Below are 16,324 nucleotides of genomic sequence, written 5' to 3' on the forward strand. Positions count from 1 at the left end.
GGGGAGTGCTGAGGTACAGCACTCTACGACCTTTTGGGGAGTGCTGAGGTACAGACCCTCTACGACCTTTTGGGGAGTGCTGAGGTACAGCACTCTACGACCTTTTCGGTTGCAGTGAAAATCGGCATCACCCCTCCGGTAGGCAAACAGGCAATGTCTAGCAATTTTAAGGAGCATCCATCCTTCGTTCCAGAGATCTCACACACGAGGCAAAGGAAGGCCCAGGGCAGTTACTGTGTGTCGCTGGCCTCTCCCGTGGTTCCCTGTTCTGCCCTCCCAGCCGATGCTGTCGGCGCACAGGGGACAAGGACAGGCGGTTCCCGTGGAGCAGGCTGACGGGCACCGGGCTGTGGCGTCACCGAGAGGGCGAGCCGGACCCTGGGCGCCAGGCCCTCTGCGAGCCTGGGCGCGATGGCTGAACCTCTTGGAAGCTCTTGGGTTAATACTGGGTGGCACCAAATTCCTCCTTAAATCAGGCCCTTTCATAAATTTTACTCTCAAAACCATACCACATAATGTATTTAATAGAGAAAAGGCTAATTGCGATCTGCTTCTGGAGGGGAGAATGACCGACCCTTCGATTGCTAAGAATTCTTGGGACGATGAAGCATGGACAGGCTGTGTGTCAGCTGTGTGTCAGCCATGCGTTGTGAGTTCTAACCCATCTTCGCGTTTGCTGCCGAGGGGGTGTGTGACCAGTGGCAAGCAACTGTCCCCCTCTGAGTTTCAGTTCCGTCCTGCGTAAGACAAATGCCGCCTGTCCTGCCTTCGTGAAGTGCTGATGGCCCCCAGCCAGGCAGGGATTCGAGGAGACCGCACTGGAGTTCTGGAGGATTGTCAGGACACAATTCTAGTCCCAGCTACAAGACCACACCGCCAGGAGGGTGGACCGACCACAGACTCCCGGGAGTTCAAAGCTGATGCTTCCATTGTGAAAATGGGCAGCTGTGGCCATCAGCCATGGAGACCAAGAAGCCCCTACAGCGGCTGACACCAGCCGCAGGCCAGGAAGGGCCACCAGCATGCTCAGGCTCCTTCTGCCCCTGGGCCCCGAATTTTGAAGTGGGGGAAAGAGCTCCTTCCTGCAGGCTCCCTGCCTGGGCGGGGCGGAGTCTGATCAGAGAACCCAGAGCCAGCACTCCCAGTGTCCTCCCCAGAGCGAGGGGCTGCTCTCCCCTGTGCCCTGGGCTCGTCCCAGGGGCGGTGGGCCCCGCAGCCAGAGTGGCTGCCCTTTCCTCATCCAGCTTTGCCTGGAGAACGAGGGAGAGGATGAGGGGGAGAGGCTGCCCCACCCCGCCCCGGGGGGTGGTGTGGTACAAGACCACAGGCTGAGTGGCCTCTTGAAACCCGAGGCCAAAGCTGATCCTTTAGAGTCCCATAGTAGCTCTATGTAAGTTGCAATGTAGCCATCGGGGCAAAAAAAGCAAGGGAGGCGCAGTCCAGAGAGGTGTCCCCCCCCCCCCCCCCCCCCCCCCCCCCCCCCCCCCCGCCACCGCCGCAGGAGTTACTCAGAGGCGGTCCTTTCCCTGGCAGGCGCTTCCTCGAGAAGCTCCCAAAGCCTGGACCCCTGGGAGTGGGCTCCCTCTCCGAGTCTGGGGTGGACTTGACTTTCTTTACCATCCTCCAGCCGCTCTGTGCCTTCCTGACCTTACTCCACAAAACACGTCTTACCTCACACATGACTGGTGTTACACACCTTTTGTAGATGGGTAAATTGATTCCGTTTTGTTTTTAAACTTTGACAATATGTCTTACAACGACTGGAGAAAGCCCAGAAGGTACCGCAGTCAATGCTGGGAGCGTCCCACTCAGGTGAACCTCACCTGTGCTTCCCAGCCCCCTACGCGCCCCCTCCCTCAGCGCCCTCTCCCACACCGAGCAAGAGAAGAACCGAGGACGGGAATTAATCACATAGCAGGAAACACAGGCCCTGGCAGCGACCAAAAACTTGCCATAAGTTTCCGTAAATGTGACTTAAAATTTAAATCTCAAATGTGCTGGAAGGATGAATCGATTCAGGAGGGCATTGTCCCGCTGCACTGCTTTAGGGAACGTTGGGATATTTGGGGGTAGTAGGGACTGCTTCAGGGGAGTCCCTTGCAGCTCAGTCTGGTCCCCCAGTGACGACTGGGCATGAAAATCGGCAACATGAAAGTGATGTTTTGATTCCACGGGCCCGACAGCCCCGCTCGGTCCACGGTGCTGTCACTAGGCGGCCGAATGCCCTAGGGCACTAAAGGAGCTCGTGGCACAGTCGGCCGGGCTGCCAGGCCGCAGCCGCTGCTGCAGGAAGAAGCTTGGACATGACCTTTCCGGGGTCCGACACTTGGCATCCTCAGCGATGCCCAGCAGGAAGGGTCACTGTGTTTGTGATAAAAATCAAAGGACTTCTGTGGGCTAGCAAGCTTCGATGGTGGATTGCCATATTTTAACGATGGTTGTAACAAAAAGTTCAGTTAATTGAAGTTACGCACGTGGCAGAAATAAAGTGCTCTGTGGTTCATCCCACACATCCTGCGTGCTTATTGTTTTAAGTAGATACAAAGTGTATCATTCTTGCCCTGTGGCTAAGTGGACTGAGTGCTGGTTGGCGAACAAAGGTGTCCCAGGTTCAACTCCCAGTCAGGGCACAGGCCTGGGTTGTGGGCCAGGTCCCCAGTAGGGGGAGTGTGAGAGGCAACCACACACGGATATTTCCCTCCCTCTCTTTTTCCCTCCCTTTTCCCTGTCTAAAAATAAATAAACAAAATCTTTTTTTAAGTGTATCATTCTTAAAATGGTAGATCCCATTAAGTTAATGATTACACGTAATGGTGCCAAAATAGTAACTCCTTTTCACGGATATTTAAACAGGTTCGAATTTTGTATTGTGCATTGAGGTGCCCTTCGTCACCCACTTTCTACAAATGTTGTGCATTGATTAGTACTGTTCACTGAAAAAAAGGAGACATCAGTCTAAGGCATACATGCTGTTAAGAATGGAAACTTCCTCCCTTTTCCAACTTCTCATTTTCACTGAAGATTACCAGAGACTTATCGCAGGAAGGAAAACTACAACACAGTGTATGCTCTAAAAACTCCCCACAGATGCAGGCGAGTCACAACCCCGCCCCCACACATGCCTGCTCTCCATGGAGGGGGGGGCAGCGTTTGCTGACCAGACAGGGGGCACGAGCGTTTCCGACGGGATCAGCCAAACACACACGTGCACACAGCGCCTGGACGCACGCACACGCCTGTGTGGAGGACTCCACACAGCTGTACGTGTTCTCGCTGCCCAAGCAGAACAGCTCACGCATCTTACAGAAGGAATCCTGAAAAAGACAGCAGTGCCTTAAAATACATCTTCAACATTCCAGCTGTCTGGAAAAAGAAAATACAGACTTTGCCTTCGTTTTATAGAATATTCCTTGGCATCTAGAAGAATAAGGAGAAAAAATTTACAAGGGGAAGTAGAAATGTGATATAAACATAACTCTTCTGAGTTAAAAATATCGACGAAACCTACCTGTAAAACAACCAGTGTAACGTGTTTTGTGTCCTTGCCTAAAACCATGCAGCAAAGGATAAAAAACTCTTTGAAAATATACTGTATTGGGGGTATTTGTGTTCTAATACTAAAAATATCATTGTCATGGCCTAGTACCTAAATGTTCAGCCACTCTATTTTAAAGTGTCATTGGAGAGTTCCCACTTTTATACTCTAACACTATATATGGAAATAACCCCACGTGGGCAAAGTCTCCTGTGCTCCCTGGGGTGGGGGGAGGCTCGCCTGGCGCAGCCCCGGGAAGAACTTCAGCCTGGGCTCGGTCCCGCTGGAGCCTGGGCCTTGCTCCCTCTGACCCGCAGCTGGGCTCTCGCAGAGCTGGGGGTCCGGGCCCCAGCTAGGGGAGATGGGGGCTTCTGCCCAGAGCCCTCCTCTCGAAGGGGGGGCCTGAGGGACACGATCTGTTCTCCCCTCATGACAGGGACGGCGGCGCTGCCTTCGCAGGCCCCTTGGCAGCTTGAGGAGATGATGTCCACAAAGGGACAGTGTGGTGTCAGGTGCCCAGTGAGGAATGCACAATTGGTGTTGTTTTGAGTGAATTGAGCATTAAATGGTGATGTACTTACAAAGGGCTTTTTTGTGTAACTATAAAAGAAACTCATTCAATAAATAGGCTTCTAGAGAAAAACCAGATCTTAGCCATAGTTTCTTCTTAAAGTTCCCAATTTAAATTCACGATTTCTCTACAGAAGCCACTCGTCTTTTTAAAAAGTTGTCTTAGTGTATTTTCTCAAAAGAGAAGAGAAATACACTGACCCTCCACACCGACTACAGGTACATACATCATTTCTAATAATACATAAAGATTAAGAGCCTAACATTTAGCTGAGAATGATAAATGCAAGAATAGAACTTGTTTTATTTTTCTGTCACTACTTAAACTTTAATTTTTTTCCAAAATAATTGAGAGACTTGAGGGACAACTTTTTTCCAAAATATCGAAGACACAGTAGAACTGACAACAAATGTGAGAAAATATACAATTAGTTACCTGTGGGGAAACCACAGCAGTGTCTCCTAATAACCGTACTTCTAGCCTGGAGGATGGCTACACCACCTGATGGCTTTAACACTCTGCCACAGGGGGTTTGGGGGCGGCAGGTGGCCTGCTCGCTCCTGCCCACGCTCCTGCCCATGGCGGTTCGCCCGGGGAAATCTTACACCTGGGCTGACGCCTGGGCTTCAAGGGAGGCTGTGGAGCAAGTCCCTGGAGCTGCGGCATGTGGGGAGATTTGCGAGACACCTCAAAACAGCATGGAAAGTCGCAGGCCCCGAATGACCCCAGGGTCTCGGTTTGCCTGCTGTTAAAACCCCACCCGCTCCCTTTCGCCCTGTGGCCTTCCCCATCGCGTGTGTGAACTCATCCCTGAAGACCAGAATGACAAAGCACGCACATTTCCTGTCGGGAAGGGCATGGTGGGTAACTGCCACAGACATCTGCTAACATTCTCTGCAGGAAAAACACAAAAATAACTCACACAAGATCTAATGTCTCTTAGCTATTTTTCCTGCTCTTGGACTCATTTCGGTGGCACTGTGTACATCAGTTGGCCTGGGCCCACTGTTCGTGTTTGGGAAATACTCAAGGAAGGAGAGAGGGACTCAGAAATGCTTGGAGCCGAAAGAGCATTTTAAGCCCCTTTACGAGTCTCTCCGCCCTGATTCCTCACTCCCTTCCACCCTCCGTTTAACACCGGGGGGTCTCCGCTTGGGTCCCTGCAGAGCGAGGGGACGGCGCAGCTGGGGGCCCGCTCTGAACTCGGGCCGGCCCTTCCGAGCCCCTTTCCAGAGCCTTACAAAACCCACGGAGGTTCTGTTCAACCATTAATAAAACGTCATCTAAAAAGGAGGAAGACGCATAAAATCTATAAAATCGCCCTTCTGTTGTTCTAACTCCGCCAGTTTCTGCACAGCGGGAATGACTCTCCGAGTTTGAGGTTCTGCTCAGGCACCAGTGATTCTGAAGGCAAAACAGTGGACGACTGAAAACTGCTACTCAGAATGACCGGGAAGTGGACTGCATCTTCTTTAGGGTCCTTAAGGACCCCAGGGAGCACCTGTTACTGTTTCCAGTTCACAGAGAGAGTGATAGAAGCCCCCAAGGTCACACCCTCGGGAACAGGTGGTCTGGGGTCACAGCTTGACTCTGCCCAGGGCCCTTAACCACCACAGACAGAAACAGATGCTAAAGGTGTGGAACAGTGGCTCCCAATCGGGTACTGGCGCCAGCCCTTGGGGGCATTTGGAAATGTGGATTACAAAGGGGGGTCCTGGTATTCGGTGTCTGGACCAGGGGTCCGCAGACCTCCAGCCAGATGCTGAACAGTCCCTCGCAGCAAAAATGGGGTCTACAGCAGACACGGGGAGCCTCGCTTTGCTCGAAGCACTACTTCAGGGGAAGGAAACGCTAATGCACAGGCACACGGTGTTAGATGGAGCAGGGGTGGCTCCGGACACCCCCACTGACGTCTAGGCCGGGGCCAGAGCAGGGCATTCGCTCCGTGCTGCCCTGGGAGGGACGGGTCCTCTGCCGGAGGTGGTTCAGTGGGTCCGTTCCCTCCAGCTATGGAAACGTCCAGGACACCAATGGAACCAAACCGAAATAAAGCGCAGAACGGCTTCACGTGGTTTCCCGTTCAAGTATGACTGCGACTTGGGAGAGACACGCCTTGTGATTTTCCATGCATTCACAATCACACGCATGAAAGGCATCCCTTAAAGGCAAACCTAGATACATCGGCAGGAACGCAGCCACTGAAATGTAGGCCGTCACTCTGCCCACTGATTGGCCTTCCACTCCGACGTGGGGAGACTGCCCGGGGTGGCACTTCCCAGGCTGAGGTCTGTGGAGGCCTGAGAGAGCAAGCCGAGGACGTCACGCAGCCCTGTACCATTTCCAGGAAAACACTTCACTTTTGTCAGGAGGACAAAACCGAAACAAGATGGAAGTATGCCACCCGTACCTGGGACGGCCACGGTGCCACCAGGTCCCATCCTGCTGCTTTACAGCCCTGCTTTCTGTCCGCCTGGCAGCCTGTCACACTGCAGGCCAGCGGGGGAGAGAGGGCGTGAAAGAGGAAGATGAGATGTGCAGAGACGCCTGAAGACCAAGCACGACTGAGGAGCCACGTCTGGGAGCGAAAGCTTCCTGGCTACTCTGCCGGAACGGCCCGGAGGGAGAAGGGAGCCCGCACAGGGCAGCGGCAACACTGGGCCTCTGCTGCCGCTGAGGCCCAGACCCTCTGTCCGGCAGGCCTGGTCATGGTCGCCCTCCGGGTGGTTTTAACCAACGCTGTCCACGGGCATTTGGTTGGAGTTTTTTCATTTTATTCATAATTAACTTACATATTTATTCTGGTATTACTGTTGCATGAATTTGGTTGGAGTTTTTTCATTTTATTCATAATTAACTTACACATTTATTCTGGTATTACTGTTGCATGCATGCTGTAACTATGATTAAATTACACCTGCTCTTAAAAATTCCCTATTTAAAGAACATAAAGTAAAAGGAAGTTGACACTAGGTATGGTGTTAACCGGGAGCTTCTGGGTGTGCCCCTCATCACATCCTTTTGGGAGTCCCCGCCCCCGAGGACACGTCCCACAGTGGACCGCCTGCCTCAGCAAAGCGGTCAGACCACACTGCCCTGGACACGGTCATGGGCCCAGAGCAGGCGGGCCACCGGACGAGGCCTGAGTCATTCTGAGGACCGACCTGCAGAGAAGGCGCTTCCTGTGACATCAGATGTTCAAGACCCTCAGAATCTTGCCAAGAAGAGATGTTTCCAGCATGTGAAGAAAACACACAGAATAATAAAGCCAACACAGCACAGGGCTCAAAGACGGGTGAATGGAGGGGTGAAGAACAGATACATGAAACAGATCTACAGAGCAACGGGCAGACTTTGACAAGATTATCTGATCCGCTGCATTTCCCAGCCAAACCAGTCCCCAGGGACTTCCATTACGTGAATCATTCTCTGTGAGCTCCAGCTGGGTTTCTGCCGCATGTGACCGAAAGCTTCCTAACTACTGTTGTGGAGACTGGTCAGAATGTCTTCCTGGGACAGGGGCGCACGACTTAAGTTTGAGAAACACTGGATCACGTGATCTCCTCCACGTCCAAGAGACAAGGATCCTACCTGTGTGTGCTTCAGTATTTCATCAGCTTGGAAGATCAGGGTCTCCTGTCCTTGTAACCTCGGCGTAACTATTCCACAGAGAGTAGAAATGATCATTCTTACTGTCTAAATTATCACTAAGGATGAGATATCAAATGGGTCTCTCTTTGGTCTCTCAAGTGTGGGTGTAATAAAATTATGCAGAGAAAGCGATTTGCAAAAAGCTGATCTTCCTTTACAATTCAGATTCAAGGGGAAAGTCTCAAACAGCACAAAAGACTTTAAAAAGCAGGTTCACTTGGAACAAAACCCCCGAGGAATACATGTGTTGAAAAGGTTTTTAGAACACTTGACACGATGATCCTTATGAACTGAACACTCGGGCTGCTTGGCCAGCTTTAAGCGTTTGTTTGGCAATGAGTATAACTTCCTACCATTTGGAGAAAATGAACGAAATACTCACATCATAAAATATGGATGCCAGTGTCATTCAAAAGGAAGGGAGCATGCCCGTCAGAGAACAAGGTCGCAGAGCTGAGTAGCAAAGGCCCACTCGCACAGAGAGGCCCCCTTCCACCCCTAGCTCGCAGGCTCTGTGCGCTGGGAACCTCACACTGTCACAAATACGTGACCTCCCTGTGACCTCGCACCGGCACACTGTAAGGAGGCCCATGGGTCGGCTGCCACGGGGTCAGCCGGGCCCACCTCTGTCCGGCAAACTAGTTTCATAGGATGTCCTGCACCGTCAAGAGCTGGTCTGCATCCTAAAGTCAGAAAGTAGTCACTTTTCCACCCTCCATTATCAGCCAACTCGGTGATTTGTTTAATTGTCACCGAAGGCCCATGAGGCTCGCATCGATCCCACTGTCAGCGCAGAGAACAAAGAGGACATCTAACTCCTCACAGCAGCTACGGGGTTAATAAATTCCCAGGTTGGAAAGCGTTTGGGGGTAAGCTGAAAACTACCAAGCAGTGCTTTTTAGCCTTTTCCATTTTGAGAGAAATCTTTCCCAGCTGTTACTTGAATGCACTGGGGAGCCCAGCCAGAGTCCCAGGACGGTCTGTGTGTTCAGACCCGGGGCTCGGGGAGTACGGCAGGAGGACAGGCTCTCTCATCAGGTACGGGCGAGGGCGCACCCTTTACCTGCGCGACTTGAAAGGAGGGTCAAGCACTTTAAAGGAAATAACACGAGAGACCAGAGTCAAATCATCTAGTTAGGTGGAATTATTTAAAAAGGAAATTTTGCGGCACAACATAATTAAAATGCAAGAAACTCGATGTGCTGAAGTCATGATCTTGTGAAACTGTTGGTGATTTCTATGCATCTTCAGGTCACAAACTGGGGGAAAGGAACAAGAAGCCCCTGAATGGCGCCACACGCCTGTCTCTGCTTGGGCTACGCCGAGCAGAGTCTGACTTCCAAAGATCTGTCTCTGAGTACTTGCCACTGTGCACATTCGACCACATTTTCAGGAGCCACGGCCTAGTTTCTCGGGCTCTCTGTGGTCTGAACCGCAGGCCTGGAGGGTGATGAGACGCGTCCCGAGGGGTGGGGGGGCTCTGGTGTCTCCCAGTCCATCCATGCCAGCGCACTGAGGTTGCCGAAAGGCAGCTCAGAGCCGGCTGTCTGCGCCCTGGCTATAAGCAATACAGCAAAAAGGCCTTGTCACCCCAGAATTACCATGATAAAAACACAGGGTGGGGCGGCAGCAGGCTTACCATTGTGAGAACAGGAGTGTATTCTTGTATTATTAGTTATTGTATGATTTCCCACAGGAACAAGAGTCAACACACCTCCTGCTGCCCCGCCCTGCATTCTAAGTCCCGTCCAGGTCAGTGGAGGCCACGCCCACAGTGTTTTATCATCTTCGGCTCTAGTGCCCAGTTTAAGGAAATACGCTAGCCTATCAGTGTCTGAGAATGGTGCTGTTTCTGTTCCTATATCAATACAGCAAGTCATTTTTGAGAGCGGAGAGCAATATTTATATTCTATCCATCATCTGTTCTAATATAAATACCTTGAACATAGAAATGTTACAACTTTTAGAGGTGAAAAATTACAAAAGAATGAGGAAAAGGGGGACGAGGAGAGCGGACCCCAAGCACAGGACCCGGAGCGTGAAGGCCCGGGCCAGCCTGGTGGCATTAGACAGGAAGCCTGCGCGGCAGACAGCCCGGGGACCCGGGGACGCAGAAGTTCTGTTCCTGGACTTCGATCTAAGCGCCATAAAACCCGTGTCCTCACTTCCTATCTCCTCTTTACGGTGGGTGACGAATATCCTCAAGCATTTGCCTCACACAAAACAAAGCAGTAAAAAGCCTGTGGAGCTACCCCCCAACAGCACCCCTCCCCCGGGGTCCCAGAGCTGGTTGCAGCTGATGACAGCCAGCGGCCCCCTAGCCGGCTGTCCAGAACGGCTGCGACAGTGGTGTCTGCAGCCGGGAGGATGTCATCTGAGGAGGCCGGGCCTCGGGCCCTCGTTCTCAGTCTCTGGCCTGTGTGGTGGCTGCGGCCTTGTCTCCCTCCAACAGGGAGGGTGGGGCCCTCCCATAAGCTCTGGTGGCAAGTGTGCGATTATTTTTATGCCAGTAGATTATGTTATTAATTGTTCAACTGAACAATTGATCAGCCCTGCCCCCCTGCCCACTTCCCATCCACTGCACTACAACTCAATATACAGATTGTAGTTACTCACATATACAGATTGTAGTTACTAAAAAGCATCTGTTTCTTTTATTTTAGAGAGAGAAGGAGAGAAAGAAAGGGAGGGAGAGAGAGAAACATTCGTTTGTTGCTCTACCTATTCAAGCATTCATTGGTTGCTTCTTGTATGTGCCCTGACTGGGGGTCGAACCCACAACCTTGGTGTATCCAGACAACGAACACTCTAAGCAACTGAGCTACCCTGCCAGGGCCAAAGCACATCTATTTCTACGCTGCAGACTATAGCTTTCAATGAAGCGCCTAACTCTGTGATTGAAAGTAGTTACAGTGTAATGCACAAGGGCCTTCAAGGGCAGCCCCAACTCCGGGCGTTTCAAGGAGAATCCGGGAAGGCTACAAGGTTCCTTCCACTCAGTGTCTGCTCCTGGGTGCAGATCACGCCGCCAGGGATCGGGTGGAGAGGCAAGCCCGCCTGTCCAGCGGCCAAGATCACATCAGGGATGTGGAGATAGTCCCGGCATCAGGCCTGTTCGCAGGCCCGGATAGCTGAGCTGAGGGCACCCACGTGTGCTGTGAGTCTGCCGTCTTGTGGGTTTCCCGAGTCGCCTACGGTATTCACTCACACTAATAGCATGGCACAAAAGGGGACAAAGTGCAGGAGTGTGAGCTTCCAGTTAAAAAACAAAACCTTGTCGGTGAGGTTGACAGGCCTGCAGTAAGTTTCTACCGCAGCCAAGTGAGTCGCCCTGGACCCAGCAGTTTGGCAGTTTTACAAGCGTCTACTTTCCTGTCTCTCATTTTCCCTGTAGGTCTCTAATTTTAAGTTCGCACCACCAAATCCAGTCCCACACTGGACCTCCGTTTTCTGAAGCACCCCTTGCTGCACACAGCCAACTTCAGCACTTTGTGACTCCTAAAACAGGGCCTGAAGCACTCTAAACTATTTTATACTTTCGCTTTCTGACTTGAACTCCACATAAACTCTTCTCTTAAGAGTGTACACACACACACACACACACAGAGATGCACAGGCCACGGAGAGGCGCGGCCGGCTGTCCACATCGGCTGTGCTGTGAAAACCCGGCCTGAGAAATGTACCGAGTCCCGGACGACCTACATTTTGCTCTGATGAACACCATTTTGAGAACTAGGTTTCTCATCCTGTGCTACTTGTAAGAAAATGACGTGAAGAGAAAGGCAGCAACAGTTTCGATTTGTCTAAGATACTACTTCCGAAGTTCGGGCAGGCTCTGGAATCTGAGCAGGGTTCCGTGTGACCGGTTAAAACCCACCACCATACAAGCACCCTCGCTTCTGCCTCTGCACGGAGAGGAGGAAGGGAAAGGGCGTCTGGGCTGCTTCGCAGGACGGATGACTTGTTTCCTTCAACTGCTAATAATCTAAACGAAAGACTAATCTAAACGAAAGACGCCCCCCCACACACACACTTAAAAGATCAGCCCTGCCCCCCTGCCCACTCCCCATCCACTGCACTACAACTCAGTGAAGGCAGGTGGGTGAAGGGCACCAAGGTGCCTGGAAACGGGACAGGTGGCCTGGGAATAGAGGGGACCTCCCAACGCCGCCGCCCACAGCAGTGCACGATTCCAGACCCCTCGGGCCTTCGTGCTCTCCCCAAATACGCAGAGAGTGCCTTCCGAGAAAACCCGATTTCCATTCAGGGCTCACCCCTCGGGCCCTCCAGATGTGGGGGTTCCAGGGTCCAAGGTGAAAGCAGGGAAGGGGACCGGCTTTCTGAGGGGACGGTGATTAACCCGGAGAGATATTTGTCCCAAGTCCTTGCCTCTGTCAGAAACCCTGAAAGTGGTTAAGTCGACCCCAACTCTGGACGTTCCCTAGGAGTATAGGGGTTAAAGAGAGTCCCACCTAAGGCTGCAGAGTAATAAATAGTCCTCAGAGAGGCAAGGAGGTCCAAATGTCACAGGGTCCACTGCCAGTGAAGTATCCCCCACCCCACCCCACCCTACCCCACCCCACCCCCACAACCCAGCCCCGGTCCGCAGCGCCCCGAGGAGTGGGAAAGGGGTGCCTGGGTGGTACCTCGTCCTGTCTCCAAAGGGCAGCATAGCAGACGTGGGAAGGCGAAGTGCGGGCCGTTCGGCCCCGGCGGACCCCGGACTCCAGCAGGCACGGGGGGCGACAGCGGGCCCAGGTGCGGCGGGTGACTGGAGTCAGCTCCCCTAGCGACCCCGCCGCCCGCTCGCCCCGCGCCGCGCCGCCCCCTGGCGGGGAGCGCCCTGCACAGCGGCGGCTGTGCGCAGGCGGGTGGGAGCCCCGCACCGAGCCCCGGCCGGCTCCCCCACCATCACCTCCGGCCCCGCGACCAGGGCTGGCTCGGGCCCTCCCCAAAGGGTCGTCTGGAAGTCAGCCCGAGCGCGCGCAGGAGCCCTGTCGGCGTCCTGGCGCCGCACGGAGTCCGCAGACTTCGGGGACCCGCGCGCCGCGCACTCTCCGCTCCCCTCCGGGTCCCTCGGCCGCAGCCTCTGTTCCTCCCCAGTCTCTGCTAGTGTTTCCCACGCGCGCCCCAAGGCCCGCGGCCACCTCCCAGAGGAGAGCTCGTCCCCGCCCTCCACCGCGGCCGCCGGCCTTGGCTCCAGACCAGGCAGAGCTGACCCTGGGGTCGCTTCGGCCGCTGGGGACCCGCCAGCCCCGGGGTCCGTTCCACGCCGCGCCGCCACCCGTCCCGGAGCTCAGTCTGCGGCGCTGCCTCGGACGCAGGAGCGAGTAAAAGGAGGCGGGCGGGACACTGGGGACAGGAGGGATACGCGGCACCAGCACTCACTCCGGGAAGGCTCCTGCACGTTGCCGTCCCGGGGCTGTCCCGCCGTCTCGCCCCCTCCCCGGCTCCCCGCCCCCGGGCCTGGGCGAGGGGGACGGGGGAGGAGCGCCGCCGCCGGGACCGGGCTGGGAACGGTGCTTCCGGAGCTGCAGGGAAGGGGCTCAGGCTGTTTTGGTTTCGCCGCGGAGGTCTGGGGCTCCGGGAGATGGACGGGGCTGCAGGAGGAGGCCGTGAACGAGGGCGCACGGGAAGGCTCCCCGGGGATGCGAGCGGCGGGGGCCGGGCGCTCGGACATTTCTGTATTTGAACTTTGCGAGCAAGTTGGATCCAAGCCCATGCCTGGGTTTTTACACTGCGCTCGCCTCAAGTCGACACCTCGGCACCGTAACAGGACCGAGGACCTACTTTAGAACGAAGGCCCGGGAGCCGAGGCGGTTTCACGGTGAAGGGAGGGGGCAGTGCCGGGAAAGACCAGCCCAGGTCGCGCTCCGCGCCGCGTGTCCTCTCCTTACCTGGTGGCTTTCCTAACAAAGTAAGAGAAGGTGAAGTCCCAGTGGTCGTCCAGCCACGCTTCCACCGAGCTGTGGTCCCGCGGCCGCGCGGAGCAGGGGCCCGCCCGTTCCATGCCCGCGCCACGCGCCTCGGCGCCTCGCGGGGGCCGGTTCCACCCCCGCTGGGGTCCCTCCGGGAGCAGCGGACTCGGCCTCGAGACCCTCCCCCCGCCTCGCTCTCGGCGGGCGGGCTTCGGCGAGCGGCACCGGCACTCGGCCGGGCTGCAGCCCCGCCCCGCCTCTCCGGGTCCCACTCCAGGTGCGGGGAGCGGGGCCGGAACCGCAGCCGCGCCTTCAGGGGTCGGCCCAGACAGGCTCCCGCGGCCTCACAAGTGCGGATTCCGAGGCGGCCGCGGCGGCGACTGGCGAGCTCTCCGGAAGCCCGGTGGCCAGGGCCTGGAGGCGGCACGCGACCGCTGGGGTGCGCTGCGCGCCGGGCGGACTGCGGGTCGCGCGGAGGTGACGGGTGTGTTCGCGAGTGTCCCCCTGTAGGAAAGGGGCGGTCGCGACGGGGAGACCCATCCCCAGCCCAGAGAGCGGTAGCGGGGGGACGTTCCCCCGAGAGGGAGAGGTGCTGCCGCCCCGGGCGCTTCTCCTGGGGCCTGGGCGGAGAAGGACTGTGCGCCTTGCTGCCGCTGCAGCCGGCGGTGGATCTGGGGGCAGCGGGGACACCACCTCGGAGCCCCGCGGGCGCGGGGGCTCACAGCGCCCCAGCCACCCCCGCGCCCGGGGACAGGGTGGGGGCACCAGGACGGGTTTGTGGGTGACTTCCAAGACGGCCTTTCCTGTGTTCAATGTTAATAATAAAAACAGTAACAATAATTATAGATCAAGGGCCTTGGCAACCAACACCCCCTTTTCATGACTCGGAGAAAGATTTTCTGTGAAGAAAGGAGTGAAGAGGGGTAACCACGACGGCCCGTGTGCGCGAAGCGACAGAACCAAGTACAGCCCGCCGACCTGGAGGCCACGCCCCCTGGTCCAGTGCGGAGCAGCCCGCCCGCCCGATTTTAAATTGTTTCCTCCTTTACGTTTCCCTGGAATCACCCTCCCCCACTTCAAATGTATCCCTTTGAAAGGATACAAAGAGGAACTGGCGTCCCTTTGCCTTGTCCTCATCCCCTTATCCCCGAAGCACACCTGCCCCTTTAATCGGGTGTTCTTTCAGTGAACTAACTTTTTTTTGGTGGCAGAATCAAACCTGGCCTTGTACGTTTCCCAGCCCGCGGAGGACACCATTAGCAGGGGCGGACCCCAGAAGCATCTCGCTGCCCACCTTGGAGGAACTCCTTTCCAAACGGTCTTGGCAACAGCGTAAGGCCTCGCTGCCACTCAGGAAACTTGCAATTAAGGTGATAACGGCAGTAAAGTGTCTTCCAACTCCTCAGCACCAGGTTGATGCTTCCTGCAGTAAACAAATGTCCTCTTCTGACTTGAGTTTCTCCGGAACTTTCCTGTGGTCGGCAAGGAACCACGACCCCAAATCGGCAGGCAAAGGAGCACAGTGCGAAGTAGTGCGTGGCGAACCATGTTCGATTTTTAATGATCAGAAACCAGGAAGGCTTCTGAAAAATGACTGCCGAAGGAACTTCCTGGCCTCTCTCCTCAGGGCGTCTCAGTTCTGAGCCCGTCCGTGGTGAGCTGGGGGTCAGAGGGGAGGCCTGTGACCCAGATGGGCACGTCACCAGGGATGGAGGGCTGAGGTGTTTCATGCTGCTCTCTCTCGGAAACTCGGCTCCCTGCTCATGGGCACCCAGGAGGCGATCCAGGGTCGGTTGGTCAGAGCTGCAGAGAGTCCCCTTCCACGCCCACTCAGTGGCCGGCTCAGGGCCCACTGCTCCTAGAGCCACACAGTCCCTTGTCACGTGGAGTTCCCCCGCAGGGCTCCTGCTTCCTGGCGGCCAGCCCCAGAGAGACTCCGGCAGGCTGGGCGCCACAGTGTTACTAACACAACCCCATGGTCACGCACACATGACACACACACCGAGTGTGCTTCACCGAGGTCTGCTCGTAGAAACCGAGTCCAAGTCCTGCCCTCACATGGGTGGGCAAGGGAGGCAGGGTGGTCACAACAGGTGGTGGGGACGGAACAGAGCATGGGTGCAGTGACTGTCTGCTGGGTCCATGTAAGCAGAAATGTGGGTGTTTTCTGTGGGCTCTTCGGTGGGACTGTCGTGTCCTGCGTGTGACTGTGCCCACCAGTGATCTCTGACCCACAGTCACGGCCTTCAGCGGCTGCGCCCCCAGGAAGACCACCTCTGCCTCCCAGGCCTGTGGGGATCGTCGTTTTTTGAGGACAGAGTTGGAGCCCCGGCTTCAGTTTCGCACCATCGGGATCAGCGTGATATTTTAAATGGGTGAACTGAAATCTCACCTAACTCTCAATGTCAAAGCCAGGGCCGGCCTCTGAATGACAGAACTGAGTCAGCGTGCTGTGACACCATTTTGGCCCCAAATCGGACATGGGCTTTTCTACCTGAGAATTTGGTCTGATAGGAAGGCTGGTCCGGGGACAGTACCCCAGGGAGGGGAGCGGCTGTTCCCAGACCCACCCACACACCTTCCTAAGAGAGGGTGCAGTGCACCTGGACCCAGGACGACAGACGGTGGAGGAATTCTGCCCAGAGAGCTGGC

At 55.4% G+C, this 16,324-nt stretch overlaps 1 protein-coding gene across 3 annotated transcripts in view; it reads right to left on the reverse strand.

Annotated features, from left to right (window-relative positions):
* Positions 1-14,226, reverse strand: part of PDE5A (phosphodiesterase 5A) — a 71,243-nt gene extending 57,017 nt beyond the window's left edge. The window contains exon 1 of one of the 3 annotated variants that reach the window (XM_037036285.1): positions 13,652-14,226. In XM_037036285.1, the coding sequence (XP_036892180.1) occupies positions 13,652-13,764 (113 nt within the window). In that variant the 5' untranslated portion in view covers positions 13,765-14,226. Of the gene's footprint in view, positions 1-12,400; positions 13,044-13,142; positions 13,283-13,651 lie in introns of those variants that run through there. The other 2 variants (XM_037036287.1, XM_037036286.1) reach the window with 2 other exon arrangements.
* Between the last annotated feature and the right edge of the window lie 2,098 nt (positions 14,227-16,324).

Source organism: Sturnira hondurensis, unplaced genomic scaffold (assembly GCF_014824575.4).
Source record: "Sturnira hondurensis isolate 20B ecotype Veracruz unplaced genomic scaffold, ASM1482457v3 Scaffold0022766, whole genome shotgun sequence".
Classification (NCBI taxonomy): Eukaryota; Metazoa; Chordata; class Mammalia; order Chiroptera; family Phyllostomidae; genus Sturnira; species Sturnira hondurensis.